The 14,865-nt window shown below is 35.7% G+C and overlaps 1 protein-coding gene across 1 annotated transcript in view; it reads left to right on the top strand.

The window, feature by feature from the left end:
* LOC149541381 (putative fructokinase-7) overlaps positions 1–14,865 on the top strand; it is a 174,285-nt gene that overhangs the window by 29,480 nt on the left and 129,940 nt on the right. The window contains exons 3-5 of the mRNA XM_089796651.1: positions 8,877–9,089; positions 9,255–9,452; positions 9,623–9,760. Of these exons, the coding sequence (XP_089652777.1) occupies positions 8,877–9,089; positions 9,255–9,452; positions 9,623–9,760 (549 nt within the window). The remainder of the gene's footprint in view (positions 1–8,876; positions 9,090–9,254; positions 9,453–9,622; positions 9,761–14,865) is intronic.

The following is a 14,865-nucleotide window of genomic DNA, read 5'->3' on the forward strand; positions in this document are numbered from 1 at the left end:
TTCCACCTTTTTCAAGCTCTGATTGTCATAATACTGAATAGAATCCATGCCATCTAACTTGCCACCAACAACACCCGCAATGGGTGTAACCATAGGAGAACCTGATGGAACATGTAGTTCTTTGATGCCCTCTATAGATGCACTCATCCCAACTGTATCATGTGTACTTGTAACTGTGATAACTGTGGCCACATCCTCAACCTGCTTACAACTATAACTTGTGGATGTGAGGCCATTACCAACTGCCTTTGTAGGAAAATGAAATGTATTTGAAGTTGGTGAAGACTGTGTCGATATCAACTCCATGAACAATTCCTCAATTCGCAACTGAGACTAATGAAGGACCAATTGCACTCTCTCCATGAATCTATAGTCATTCCCAGCTTATCGGTGAGCTCATTTACCTCCTTTCTCCTGAGTACATTATAGCAAGTGCAATCCCACTCAAGAAGATAGTCGTTATCAGCCAATAATTGTAAATAATTTTCATTATTCAGATAGCTTGTCAAAGTGTATGAAACTCTATAAGGGAAATACTAACATCATAGTGTTCATCTATCATAGGAGCGCTCCAACCATAGGTAGCCAACATCTACGAGCAACATTAAAGTGCTATGGCTATGGCAATCATTTTGTCATCAACCTTCAATTGCACAACCAAATGATGTCTTTGAAATTCATGACTCCCATTCAATCTATCTAAATCAAAGTATGCTTTGTATGAAGTTGTATCTACAATGGTCACCTCATGATCAACATCATGTGTGCTATCAGCAGTGCACACATCATCAACCAAGTTATTGCTGCTATGTAAAGTAGAAGCTGTTGATATAATAATATCTTCACACACTCTTGCTCTCAATGTAACTACAAGTACATACAATTTGTGATCTTGAGATTCAATGCCACTAAATGAACCTTTAATTTATTCTCTAAGGTTTGATTTGAGAAATCAGATTCATCAAGATACAAATCCTCAATAGACAATGCATCATTAGTACCCAATTCTTGACAATGCAATTGGCAAGACATTTTCAGATAAAGATCTTGTCATGCTTTCATTTAGGATATTAGTGGAAGAGTTGATCTTCGAAAATTTGACAGGGTAAGGGTAGTTGCATTCAAGAAGAACGCGAATTAGAAGGAAGAGGAAATGGTCAAAGAAATCATCATGAAGATGATCATGTTCTTGTAGCTCACACTTCAAAAGGAAAATGGAAGAGAGGAAACTTCAAGAGGATTAGAGATAAAAACTCTGAAACAACTCCTAACTCTATGAGAGGAAAGAAAGTGTAATGTCCCCATTTTTTGCAAGCATTGGAGTTTCAAGGATTAGCCTATTATTGTGATCCTTGTATGCTAATTATTGTGGATAGAGGGTCTTTTGAAGCAGTGGCTTGGCTTGGGAGGGTCTTATCTTCTCCACAATTCAGTAAGCTATAGGTTGGTCTTCGTTTGATTCAAATTGGACTTCGTTTGGGCTTAGTTCTGTGTACTTACTATTTGTGGTAAGTTGGTGTTGATTGAGATGGACCATTTATATTTTTGGAAAGTGCATTTGATCGCATGGAGAAATAATAGGTATGACTCCTATTTCGAATGACATATTTAAATGATGAGTATTTTGGGAGTTATTAAATTTTTAGTGGCCAAATTATTATTAATTTATTAAATGGCTTATTATAAAGTTATAATTTAACTTTATAATTTTATTTAAGTTGAGAGTTGAGTTATCATTGGACAGAGCCATTTATTAATTAGTTAAGCCAAGTCAAGTGAAAGAATCTAATGGAAGCTTTTAATTAATGTTGTGTGGTGAAGCTTCTTGAGTGAAGTTACATTTTGACAACAAAAATGACATTTGGATGTTATAAATACAAGCTCATTTGTTGAGAAAGGCACGCTTGGATATTTATTTGCTTTTGTTGCCTTTGTGGCTTTTTTTAAAGTTCTGATTTTCATTCCCTTGCTGAGGTATTAGGGTTTTGAAGCTGGGATTTTCTTTTGATCCATAGCTAAGGTATTGTGGATTAAAATTCTGAAAATTATTATTAATATCTCTTGCTGTATATACTATGGTTGGGAGATACTATTTATTGCTTGATATTTCCTAAGAGGGTTTTGAATCTTTGAGTTCTGCATTTCATCTGCCACTGAGGTATAGCAGATTGGAGTTTTGACTTTGATTGCATTGGATTGAGCTTCCTTCCTCTTGTGTTATAAATCACCGGTGCTGAGAGATTGTGGCAGATGTAATACTGTGGATTGGTCAAGCTGAATTCAATTGTGTTGGGCAATTGAATCTATATGTATTTGACGTCTCTTTATTTGTATTTTTGCTATTGCTGGGAGGTGGCTATTGGCTGAAGAAATTATTGATTGAAGTTTTGGTTCTGATAATTCAGAGAGTGGACTGATTTGGCATTGGACACTAGATTAATACTACTGTTGGGCAGCCCAAGTAATCAGCATTCTGGGCATCTTTGAAATCTGCAGACATAATTGCAGACCTGTGTTCAAAATTGTGGAGTTTTGCATTCTTGTCTTTGGTGTTAGGCATTTTCAGATTTGCTGCTCATTTAATAGTGGTCTAATAATTTGCAATTGGTATGTAGTGAACATAAGGTCCAAGCAATTCATTTTGAAATTCTGATTTCATAATTAGTTTGAAGAATATATTTGCAATAAATTTCAGAACAAGTGCTTGTTCAGAATTTCAGAATTTTAACGTTCATTTGGCCTAGCAAATAGTTTGCAAAATATTTCCGTGAAATCTAAATTGGTTTGGCAATCATTATTGTTATTCAGAAATTGCCTTTATCTTTAAATTATTTGGAATTCGTATCAGTGCTATTAAGTTGTTTGCCAAGTGTTTCATAGAATGTCAAACAACCGATTTCTAGCAAATATAGGAGTTGTTGAAGCTATAATCTAGCTAGGGTTATTATAGAAAGATCTTTAAACAACTCAGTGCTTCAACGTGACAAGTATGGGCACATTGCTAGAGATTGTTGTTCTAGACCAAAGACTCAAGCTGCTACAACTATAGTAGAAAATTCTTTTCCTCAAAAGGAGTCAGGTAAAAATTATGAGGGATTCTTATTTATTTTCGCATTTGCCAAGTGTTTGATAGAATGTCAAACAACTGATTTCTAGCAAATATAGGAGTTGTTGAAGCTATAATCTAGCGCGGGTTATTATAGAAAGATCTTTAAAAAATTCAGTGCTTCAACATGACAAGTATGGGCACATTGCTAGAGATTGTTGTTCTAGACCAAAGACTCAAGCTGCTACAACTATAGTAGAAAATTCTTTTCCTCAAAAGGAGTCAGGTAAAAATTCTGAGGGATTCTTATTTATTTTCGCACTTTCTAGTAATATTCCTACAAATAGCAATGCATGGCTGATTGACAGTGTTGCATCTCGTCATATCACTGGTTACAAAGAGCATCTTCTTAATTTGAAGTAAAAGGATTCTCATCTTCAAGTCATAATTGGTGATGATGCAAGTTATTTGGTGAAGGGTGCTGGTTCTACCTCATTTATATTAGATTATAGAATTCCTCTTCATCTAAGTGATGTATTATTTGTACCAGGTATAAAGAGGGATCTAGTTTCCATATCAGCGTTAGATGAAAAAGGATATCATGTTGCTTTTTCTGATGCTAAAGTCTCGGCATGGAAAAAGAACTGTAGTATTCAATCAGACCGTGCAATTGGAGTTTGCCATGATAGTCTCTACAACTTTCACCTTGCCCCCTACATGCACTTGCACCACACTTAATACTTCAGGCTCAAATGAATTCGGCACAAGAGATTTGGGCATTTAAATTTTGGGACTTTAGACACCATGGAGAAGGCTGTAGTTAGTCTCCTAAAGCTGAACCAAAATCACGAAGGGGTTGCAAGGGATGTGCTCTAGGTAAGAATATTAAGAGCACTTTTCATAGTAGTGAAAGTAGAGCTAAATTTATACCAGATTTAAGACATTCAGATTTATGTGGTCAACGTCAGCTGCTTCTCTTAGTGGTTTTTGGTATTATGTTACATTCATAAATGACGATTCTCGTAAGTGCTGGATCTATGTCCATAAGGCTAAGGAGTTTGATGAGGTGCTGTTCCTTATAATCCTCAACAAAGTGGTGTAGCTGAAAGCGAGAACAAAATAAATTTTGAAACAACAAAGCAATGACTGATGATCAAAGCCTTCAATCTTTTCTGTGCGCTGAGGCATGCAAAAATGCAACTCATTCAGAATCATAGTGTCAAACCAGACATTAGTTACTTTATAATTTTGCATGTCCAAGTCACATCCGCATTCCAAAGGAGAAAATATCAAAATTAGAACCTTCAGGAATAAAAGGTAGCTTTGTTGGATATAGTGATTCTTCAAAAGCCTTCAAGATTTATTCTAGGTCAAAGACAAATTGAAATAAGTAGGGTGTTACTTTTGATGAAGGCTTAACTTGCAAGATTTCCAATGAGTCTAACATTAAAAATGGTGGGGAAGAATTTGAGCTTTCTCAAGATTCAATGATGGCTGATCCAGATCGACCTTCTGAGATTCAGAGGAAGAATGTAGAGTTAGATGATCTAGTTGATCCTATTGATACTAAAGCAGATCCTAGTAATACTTCAGCCAACAAGAAAAGACCATTGTGGGCTAGGAAAATTGTGGAAGAAGCTGAACAATATGTAGCCCTCGGTGGCGCTTTCAGAGAAAGTAAAAGGTCTCATAAGTATGTTGGTTATGTAGCATTAATGAGCCACTTTATTGCAGTTGAACCTTCCAATGTTGAAGAAGCTTCTAATCAACAAGTATGGAAAGATGCCATGATGGAAGAGTATCAGTCAATCATAAAAAGTGATTTTTGGGATGTAGTTCCGAGACCAAAAGGTAAATCAATTGTTTCTTCCAAATGTTTGTTTAAGATTAAACATGCCATTGATGGTAGTATAAAAAATTATAAAGCCAGGTTTGTTACTAGGGGGTTTTCACAAAAGGAAGGGGTAGACTATGAAGAAACTTCTGCTCCTGTAGCTCGCTACACTTCAATTAAAACAATCATTGCTATTGTAGCAGTAAAGGCCTGGAAACTTCACTAAATAGATGTAAAAAAACTTTTCTAGATGGAGTAATTGAAGAGGAAGTTTACATTGAGCAACCAAAAGGCTTTGCGATTCATGAAAGGGAGTCTCATGTTTGCAAAACATTAATTTGTCTTAAGCAAGCTCCCGTGCTTGGTATGAAAGGATTGATCACTATCTTTGAAGTTTGGGTTTTAATAAATGATGTCGATCCAAACTTATATTTCAAGGTAAATGATGACAAAGTGTCTATTCTTGTACTTTACGTTGATGAAGTGTTTATAATTGGTGATGAATGAAGGGTTTTAATGACGTCCACAAGACCATCGGTTTAAGAGACCATAGATTAGAAGCATTAATCCTGATTCTTTTCCAGATACAACCTCCTGCTATGAATCTTGACAATCAAACCAGCAGTTTGTTGTATCTTATCATCAATGAACAAATTGTGTAAGCTTATGCCATCTCCTAAGATGACCCTGTATTGGGCTTGAATATCCTCACATGCCTTGCACTCAGTAAGAAAGTGACATTTCGTCTCAACCACCCCTTTTCTGCAGAACTTGTAGATTCTCTCCTCCCACTCCTCTTTAGGCTTCTCCCATCTATCAGTCTCACATTTGAGATGATGTGATTCATTAATGTATTTGGTTAACAAAAGACCTGATGTATCTTATGTAGTGAATACATTGAATCAATTAATGTGTGAGTCAAGATAGATTCGTCTTGTGACAACTAAACATATCTTGAGATATTTTTGTGGTACAGTAGGATTTGAATAAAAATATTCCTCATATGTTAAGCTGAACTTACAGGGATTCTGTGCTTCAGATTGGGTAGGGTGTGTACTTGACAAAATGAGTACTTCAAGGTGTTGATTCAGCCATGGTTTCTTAGTGTAGTAGGAAGTAGTCATGTGTAGCTCAAAGTACAATTGAAGTAGAATATGTTGCAGCATGTATGGCTGCAAAAGAAGTTGTGTGGCTTTGTACGTTATTTGCAGATTTATTTAGACAGCCTTTGGAACCTACAACAATCATATTTGATAATCAATGCTATGTGAAGCTCTCAGTTAATGCACTATTTCATGATAGGTCAAAACACGTGGAAGTCAAATACCATTATTTAAGGGACATGGTTCAAAGGAAAGCCATTGAGCTTAAATACATTTCTATAGAGGAGTAGTCTGTGGACATTCTTACCAAGCCACTTTTGAGAGTGGAGTTTTACTACTTTCGAGACAAGCTTGGTATTGTAGAAAATGATTCTCTTGCTAAGAGAGTCTCAACTTCAGTGATTCTATGCATGTTATTAATGAGTTCTTCTCTATGAGAGAAGTTTGAGGTGCAATCCCTTGTTGATGAGTTCTTCTCCGTGAGAAAAGTTGAAGCCCTTTGATTGATTAGTTCTTTGTGAGAGAAGTTTGAGGTTCAATTCTTTGATTTATGAGTTCTTCTCTGTGACAATATTTCGAGGTGGAATCTCTTGTTAATGAGTTCTTTGTGAGAGAAGTTCAAGGTGCAATCCCTTGTTAATGTGTTCTTCTCTGTGAGAGAAGTTCGAGGAGAAATCCCTTGATCCATCCTTTGCGAGTAGGCATGATGAATTCATGAGTATAATTTGATGATGTTATTGTATGCTTATTGGTTCACTCTCTAAGAGTATCTATGGTGAATATTGTTATGTTGAGATAACAATTTTTTAAAATCTGTAATGAGAATTATTGTTGACAGTAGCTTTTGTTGCTACAAAATGTATTTGTTTTAACATGGCATTTTAAAGATCTCTCTCTTGCTAAGAGGGAGTGTTGAAACGAGTGGTAGCTGTAAGACATATCTTCCCATAATTCTGCTGATCTCCGCAAATTTTTCTCTTCTATCTTCTTGAATTTCATGCATCTTTGCAGTTCATGAGTTTTATTTTGCTACTTCGGAATTGTGCTCCTATTCTGTTGCTGCTGTCCACATTTCTCTATGTTTGTCGTTAGATTGTTTTGGCATGCTATATGCTGCGTGCTCATGTTGTACACTTATGGTGATGTGGCATCGATGATAGTTAGTTAATTAACGTCTTGGCGTTCAATGTATATCCTTCACATGTTGGCTATTGTTATCGGCCCTCTTTTATTATTCATCCTTTATATTTAATCTAGTCGTCAATTACTCTCCATCAAGTTGTCAACAACTCTTCTTCCCCCACCGTTGGAAAAATCCTCTCCTCTCTCTTGGTAACAACAATTGATTGGTTTTTGTTGGGACTTCTTCTTTGTCCTCTTCTAGAATTGGTTTTACTCAGATTTTTTTGCCAAACAGATTTGGTTCTAGAAGTAACTTTGCATATGGAAGCAAATATCAAATAGCAAATATCAGTGTGTGTTTCAACACCTCAAATGCTTGTAAACCTTTAAAGAATTCATAATTCTCAAGTCTGAAATACTGAAATCCTTGTTCCAAATTTCTCTTCACACAGCAAAACAAATACAAAGTCATGAATAAATCCCTTTTCTCTTGCCTTGGCTTTTTTATAATTCTCGAGTGATATCTTCACAAATACTCTTTACATAACTTATAAAATACTTTGCTTTTGATACCATTTGCTTTTGTTGCAACTCAATTTTAATATACAATAATACCCCTCATTTTGGTACACAATATAAAGTATACTTCATTAAACATTTATATCTCTCTTTTAAATAAAGTGTGCTTAAACCATAAAGTTATATTATCATTGTGATGCACATTATTAAATGACTTATAAGTCATTAAGTGGCCCCATTCACATAAAGTGAAAATATAACTAATTACTTGCACTTTATTATTAATTATTAATGAAGCATCACTTTGTTAATAATTAAAATACCATAACTCCAACAATAATCATTATTTCTTGTTTCCGTTTGAACCTGGGAGTTAAGCATTGTACCCATTGTGCATCCAACTACCTTACTAAAAATAGTAAGGGTCCCTCTCTAACATCCATTGACTTACTACAAATAGTAAGTCCCTGAAATTGAGCCAACTGATGATTGAATTAATCCATACTGCTACCAAACTGTCTAGGTGCCCTACTAAATATAGAACCAACTTCCCAAAATAGACACTTACTATAAATAGTAAACACCTCTGAATAACTCCGTTAGCCTATGAGGGTCAGGAAATGGGCTAATCCTCTGAAAGGGGACACATACGGAAAAGGGGACATTACACATTTTTTGAGCTACTTATGCTTAATCTATTTACTGAGTGCATACTTGATTGATCAATTTGAATGTCAAAACCTCTTGCTTTTCTGACTAGCAATTTGTATGGTTCATGTATTTCAGTTTTAGATGATGTTAATGTTGGTTTTTAATGGACAGGCTTCTTCTACGGATGAATAGAACAAAGCAGATTAGTATTAATTAATTTATTTGTATTGGCATTTTTCATGTATCAAAAAGTTATTGTATTTTGTTGGTAAATGTATACGAATTATTTGATGACAAAACTCAATGTTAAAATGTATAAGAAAAGAAAAAAGAAAAAGAAAAGAAAGCCACTAGAAAATATGGCAGCATATAACAGAAATTATGGTGTGCCTCTTTTGCTTGTTGTCAAACTACTGTAAAGAACCTCTTTTCACCTCTGAAGGTACTGTTGTACTATTTTCAATCTCTATGCTCCTTTTCATTTGACAAGTTATCATTGGGATTGTCTGTCTGCATCCATGTTGCATTGTATTAGAAACTTGCCAACAAAGATTCATTTTTTTAGGTTTCATTTTCTCTAATGAAAATTTCTGTTTGTCAGGTTGGAGAAGATGAATTTGGATATATGCTTGCTGATATCTTGGAGAAAAACAATGTCAATAACAAGGGCATGCGCTTTGATGCTGGAGCTCGGACAGCTTTGGCATTTGTCACTTTAAGGGCTGATGGTGAACGTGAGTTCATGTTTTATAGAAATCCTAGTGCAGATATGCTACTTCTTGAATCAGAACTTGAAGTGGATCTCATCAAACAGGTACATTTTAGATCACAATGCTTATTCATGATATGGTTTTTTACACTGTAGCAATTGTAAAATACAACTTAAATACCTTCTATTATGTTTACTTAGAGATTCCTTTTTCTATGTATAGATCCTACCTAATCTACATTCCTTCTATTGAGCCTTAACTTTACACAGGCAAAAATTCTCCATTATGGATCTATAAGTCTGATTGCAGAGCCATGTAGATCAGCACATCTGGCTGCAATGGAAATAGCAAAGGATGCTGGCGTTGTGCTTTCATATGATCCTAATTTGAGACTTCCATTATGGCCATCGGCACAAGCAGCTCGCGAGGGCATTTTGAGTATATGGGATAGTGCAGATATTATTAAGGTAATAACTGCAAATACTTTAACATTTTGCATAAAAATTGAATAAACTGATTTCTTCTGTGGCTTTTCATTGATAAACTCTTCGGTTTGCATTATATCTAATGAAATATTATCATGAAGCTATTTAATTTTTAATGTATTTGATTAATTTTGATGATGTGATGCATGCAGGTAAGTGAAGAGGAGATTGTATTTTTAACGGAAGGTGGAGATTCTGCTGATGAAGCTGTTGTACGTAAACTTTTCCACCCAAATCTCAGGCTATTGCTTGTAACAGAAGGTCCTTATGGTTCTCGATATTACACAAAGGTAATAATTGAAACTTGAATGATTGAGTTGGATGTTCTAATATTTGTGAATTTGCAATGAAGTATTGCTTTTGGTTCTTTCTTATCATCTTTTCTCAGCTCAGGAACAAGTGTCCTAGCATTGTTTCTCAGTTGGGAAAAATTCTTAGACTAGGCAAAATATTTGCAACAGAAACTGCTATGGTCACAATTGTCAAAGCTCACTTGAATCTTGCATCAGGAATATAATTTGTTTGAAATAATGATTATTTTTTTGATGTGTTTAGGCCTGAAATAAAATATTTACATGCTAGAGAAGTGTGTGCCCTTCGCTTTTTTAAGACATGCATTTATATACACTGTACAGCACATGCTGTATAGTTTTATAAATCCATTAATTCAAGAGAATAGCATGGCTTACCAGATTTTATATTCCTTCAAATTCCAGAAGTTTTGCCTATGCTCCAATGTGCATTTCATACTTGCAAACTCCAAAAATGTTGCGTAAGGTCCAATGCTCATGTGCTTCATACTTTAGAACTCTAGAAGCATTGCCTATGCTCCAATCCTCGTGCCTTCCGTAATTTGATACTCCAAGAGTGTTGCCTATGGTCCAATGCTCAGATATTCACAGAATAGATTCGTAAAGGCTTTAGAAACTTCTAGGCTACTGCACTAAACCCCACACAGCTGGTTTGTAGAGCTGCACACTTTAAAGTAGGTTATGGATATCTATCAAGCATTTGGGTATGTATGCAGTTGATATGCATGAGGAATGTTGTAGCATAGACATCACATTTCAATTGCACTACAACAACATTCTTGGGTTTTGGATAAGTGTATCAACATTTATGAATGAATTTTCTGATAGATGATAGAAATCAAAGTTGAAAACATCTTGGTAGACTTGCATGTCAAAGTGGAAGCGAAGACAAGGCAAGTTAACTGTTCCATAAAGTGTACCCCACGCAGCCTGTAAGAGGACACATGGATGACATATGGGCTGTTTGGTATCAAAGAGAATGTGATTGCATGGAACACCAATAATTTTAGGATGTATACAAAATATATTTGTTGAAAAGGCTTTGTAAACATTCAAGAACATGCAATAGTGAGGTGAAAGTGGAACTCGAAAACCCTTGCCTGTAATAATCCACCCCTACAGGATTATTTTTCTAATTTTCACTTTCTTTGATTTGGGTTTTATGTTTTTTTGATATATTTGCAATGTTCGATCCAACAATATAATGCAGCAAAATAGAAGATAGTGCAATAACAACTTCAACTAAAAAAAACAGGACATTACATGGGGAATATACAGCTGAGAATTTCAGATTTTCACATCAGCTTTGGTACTCGGTATTTTCCCAAAGTATCGATAACCCAGTTCATAAAATTTCCTCTATATTTTAAATTACCAATACCTATAAATTTTTGAGTTACAATTCATGAACTTATAGGTAAGATATGCCTTGAAGTTGAAACCCTTTGATATACATGGTTATCAGAATGAATTAGTCAAAAGCCATTCCACAAAAATAATATCATGTAATGTCTTGAAGGTGTTTTTCGTCCCAAAGATGATTTTCGATATGAATGTGATATTTGTATCAAAGGTGATTTTCATCCCGAAGGTGATTTTCCTCTCCAATATGATATTTATCCTGAAGGTGATTTTTGTTTCGAAGTGATTTTCTTCTCGAACTGTATAAGTTCATTGTAATGTTCGAAAGTAGACTTGGTGATTTTGGTTGGTCAACTCCACACACTTCTACATGGAAATGGAATTGTCTTTGGATGTCAAAATTTATGTGTTGGGTGGATATTTTGCATCTGACAGTTTTGAGTAAAATCTAGTCACAAAATAGGATGACAAACTATAGCATATGAAATAGAGACTTTCTTACCTTAAAGGGAAGGCTTTCTCTTCTCACCATTCTTTGGATCAACTCAAGGTAAGCAAGAAGTTGAGAGATTTTATAAAATGGGTGTTAGCTTCAACTGTCCAAAAGCATTTCTCCAAGGACCTTGGGTCATTTACATGTCCTTGGTAAATGGGTGAAACAGTTACAATGAAAAAGGACACGGGTATGCTTTAAATGAGAGCATGAGGCTCTCAAATGTGTGTTGTGTCCCTAGACGAGTTGCCAAAAAATTGTTGGGTGGATATTTTGCAACCAACAGTTTTGGGTAAAATCTAGCTGGAAAATAGGATGACCAGCCACAACGTGTGAGATAGAGTTTCCTATCTTAAAAGGAAGGCTCCCTCTTCTCACCGTTCCTTGGATCAACTCAAGGTAAGCAAGAAGTTGAGAGATTTTGTAAGAGTTATTACTTATATTCTTTCCTCTTAACTTTTAGGAAAGAATCCACTTACCTGCGGGGCGAGTAATGAGCAAGATGAACCATCAAACCATCACCAACTCAAAGGCTGATTGAAAGCGTACTGGTTTGGCTCTAAGTCCTGCTTGTCTAATTTATAAGAAAAATCACTAGCATTGGGGTGCAAAGACTTCTAGAAGTAGATGATCTCTATTCTATAAGAAAAACCTCTACCATTGGGGTGCAAAGACTTTTAGGAGTAGGGAAATTCTAACTATTTTTTGTGAATTTGAGATGGTAACACAAGCTACAGTCAAAGCTTCTAGTCTATGAATCACCACAATCACTCCGAGTCAAAGCTTTGGCTCCGATTGCTTCTTATATTGAACACTCAATAATAACATGAATCAAAGAGAATAGCCACAAATTACAGTCAAAGCTTCTAATTTGCTCTATCACAATTGCTTGCAGTCAAAGATTCGAATCCAATTGCTCTCTTTATTCACTTTTCTCCCAAATTCGTACTACACAATCAAAGTTATGCTTGCACAAGTGTGGTAGAGCTTTCTTGCATATAACAAAAGATGATTTTTACAATGAGGGGGCACTCCTTTATAGAGGCAAAGGAGTTGAGAAAAAAGTGGGAGCAGCTCAACCAACTTTTACCCGGTGTAACTAACAAGAGAAATTATTGGATTGCATGTCATTACACATGTAAATCGTATTACATGTAATTACACATTTTCATGTAATACATCCTCTTCAATTACAAATATGAAATAGAAAAGAAAGAAGATGGAAGAGAAGGAAAACAATCCTAGGGATTGTTTTGAAGGGCCTTGTGCTTGATGATGCTATTCCGGATGATCACAGGATCGGAAATTCCTGTATTTTGTGCCGTTGCATTCACGTTGATAATCATGGTGTTACGTCTTTTGATAGCCTCTGACTCTCTTTGATGAATTGTCTGTTGTTATTTGAAAACTTGATGTGATCAAGATTTTCTCGCTCAAGTTGTGAATTCTCCTTCGTAGATTGGCACATTTTGGAATCTTTGACATTTTGAAGACCTTGATGATGTTTGGATGTAATCTTGAACAACTTTCCATCAACACCTTTAACTGTTTTTTTTTGAAGCAAAGTGCTTGGCACATTCTCACATGAACTCAGGTTCCAAAGCCGCTATTGGGAAAATGGAGACCACATGGATAATTTCTTCTTGAAAAATAAAGTACGTCTTCTTGATAGGTTGTCATTGTTCTTTGAAGAAATTTTAACATATCTTGAAAAGTGCGCCACAACATAAAGACGAAACAATCTTCCAATGAGATTAGATCCATGAAAACCTTTGGATTTTAGTTACAATGATGAATCAATGAGGTGTGGGTATTCGAAGTATGGATTAGATACTTGGGAACACATGTGATGGTCGGAAATGAATCAGAAAGCATATGTATTTGAATGGAAAGGGCCAAAGTCGGACTTGGAAGGATGAATTGCATGTGAGCAATGATGGGTTTTTGTGGGTATGTTCGAGAATGCAAGTTAGGATGTATATGGATGTGTGCAAATGGCGACTTTGGTGATTAAAAGAGTGACCTTTAGTCAAAAATGGGTTCTTTGGATGTTATTACACCTAAAGTGGATTACATGTAAAACAAACATGCATTTAGGTTCAGAAGATGGAAATGTGTATAAATGGGAAAAAAGGATGAGATTGCATGTAAATGTGGATGGAGGGTGAGATTACATGTAATCGCATGTGGAGAATGAGATACAATATGTCTTGACATGGAAAGTGGAATTACATGTAATTGTGTCATGTTCCCTCTTTAACTCCGTCTAGCAGAGACTTGTGAGTCAGCTTATTATGGGGTCTTGTAGGTTGACAGGGTTGGATAGAGACCCAATATGGTTATACAGTGTTGGGAATTTGGTGTTCTGGCAATTTTTGTTCAGTTTGGAGACGTTGCTTGTTTTTAGGAGGCAGTTCCTAAAATTATGGAGTTATTTTTGCTTTTTAGGAGGGATGATCATGCCCAGGGTTGGATCTCCTTGAGATGATTCCTTGAGTTCAGTTTCAGAGGAATAGGGTTTGTTTCCTAAGTTTTAGAAGCATTTCTAGATTTTAGGGATGAGATTGCCAGTGAATCCTTGATTTCCGATTTCAATCACAGGTAGGTGATAGGATGATTTAATGGTTTGTGGTGTCATTGGGGCATTTTGTAGCTACTTGGGTTATATTTTTAATATTTCCTAAGTTAGCGTTTAATAATTAAGGCTAAGTTATAGCCATTTTGGAGTAATAAGGGGTTTTTGGCCTCATTTGGATGCATATCCCTTGGTGTAATAGCTCGTTGGAAAGGTCTTGAACTTTTCTAAATATTTCTCTTTTGACTCAGAGCATTTCGGTGAACGGATTTCTTTCTATTGGGAAAAAGGTCATTTTCTAGATACTTGACCACTTAAAAAATGAGAAATATATTATTTTCTAACCTAACGCCACATGGAGACACTTTTAGGGTTCGAGCTAAGTATGGTGGGTTATAAGGAGGTAAAGACAAAGTTCTAAGGCATTATTGACATATTACATCTTGGATTTGTCATTTGGGCTCTGATTGAGCTTTCAACGTTTGGGATGCCAACCCCACTTGCTTTGCCTGTTTGGTAGGTAGCTCCTAAAACATTGGTTTGGATTCCTTGCAGTAAGAAGCATCTTGGAGATTGTGCATTGTTTCTTCTGGGGAATGCAATATTGAGTCAGAGTTTTAGCTGGGGTTTGGGCATTCTATCCACGTGTGGGCA

This window comes from Cupressus sempervirens, chromosome 8, assembly GCF_028749045.1.
Source record: "Cupressus sempervirens isolate cs-2001-9-10 chromosome 8, ASM2874904v1, whole genome shotgun sequence".
Classification (NCBI taxonomy): domain Eukaryota; kingdom Viridiplantae; phylum Streptophyta; class Pinopsida; order Cupressales; family Cupressaceae; genus Cupressus; species Cupressus sempervirens.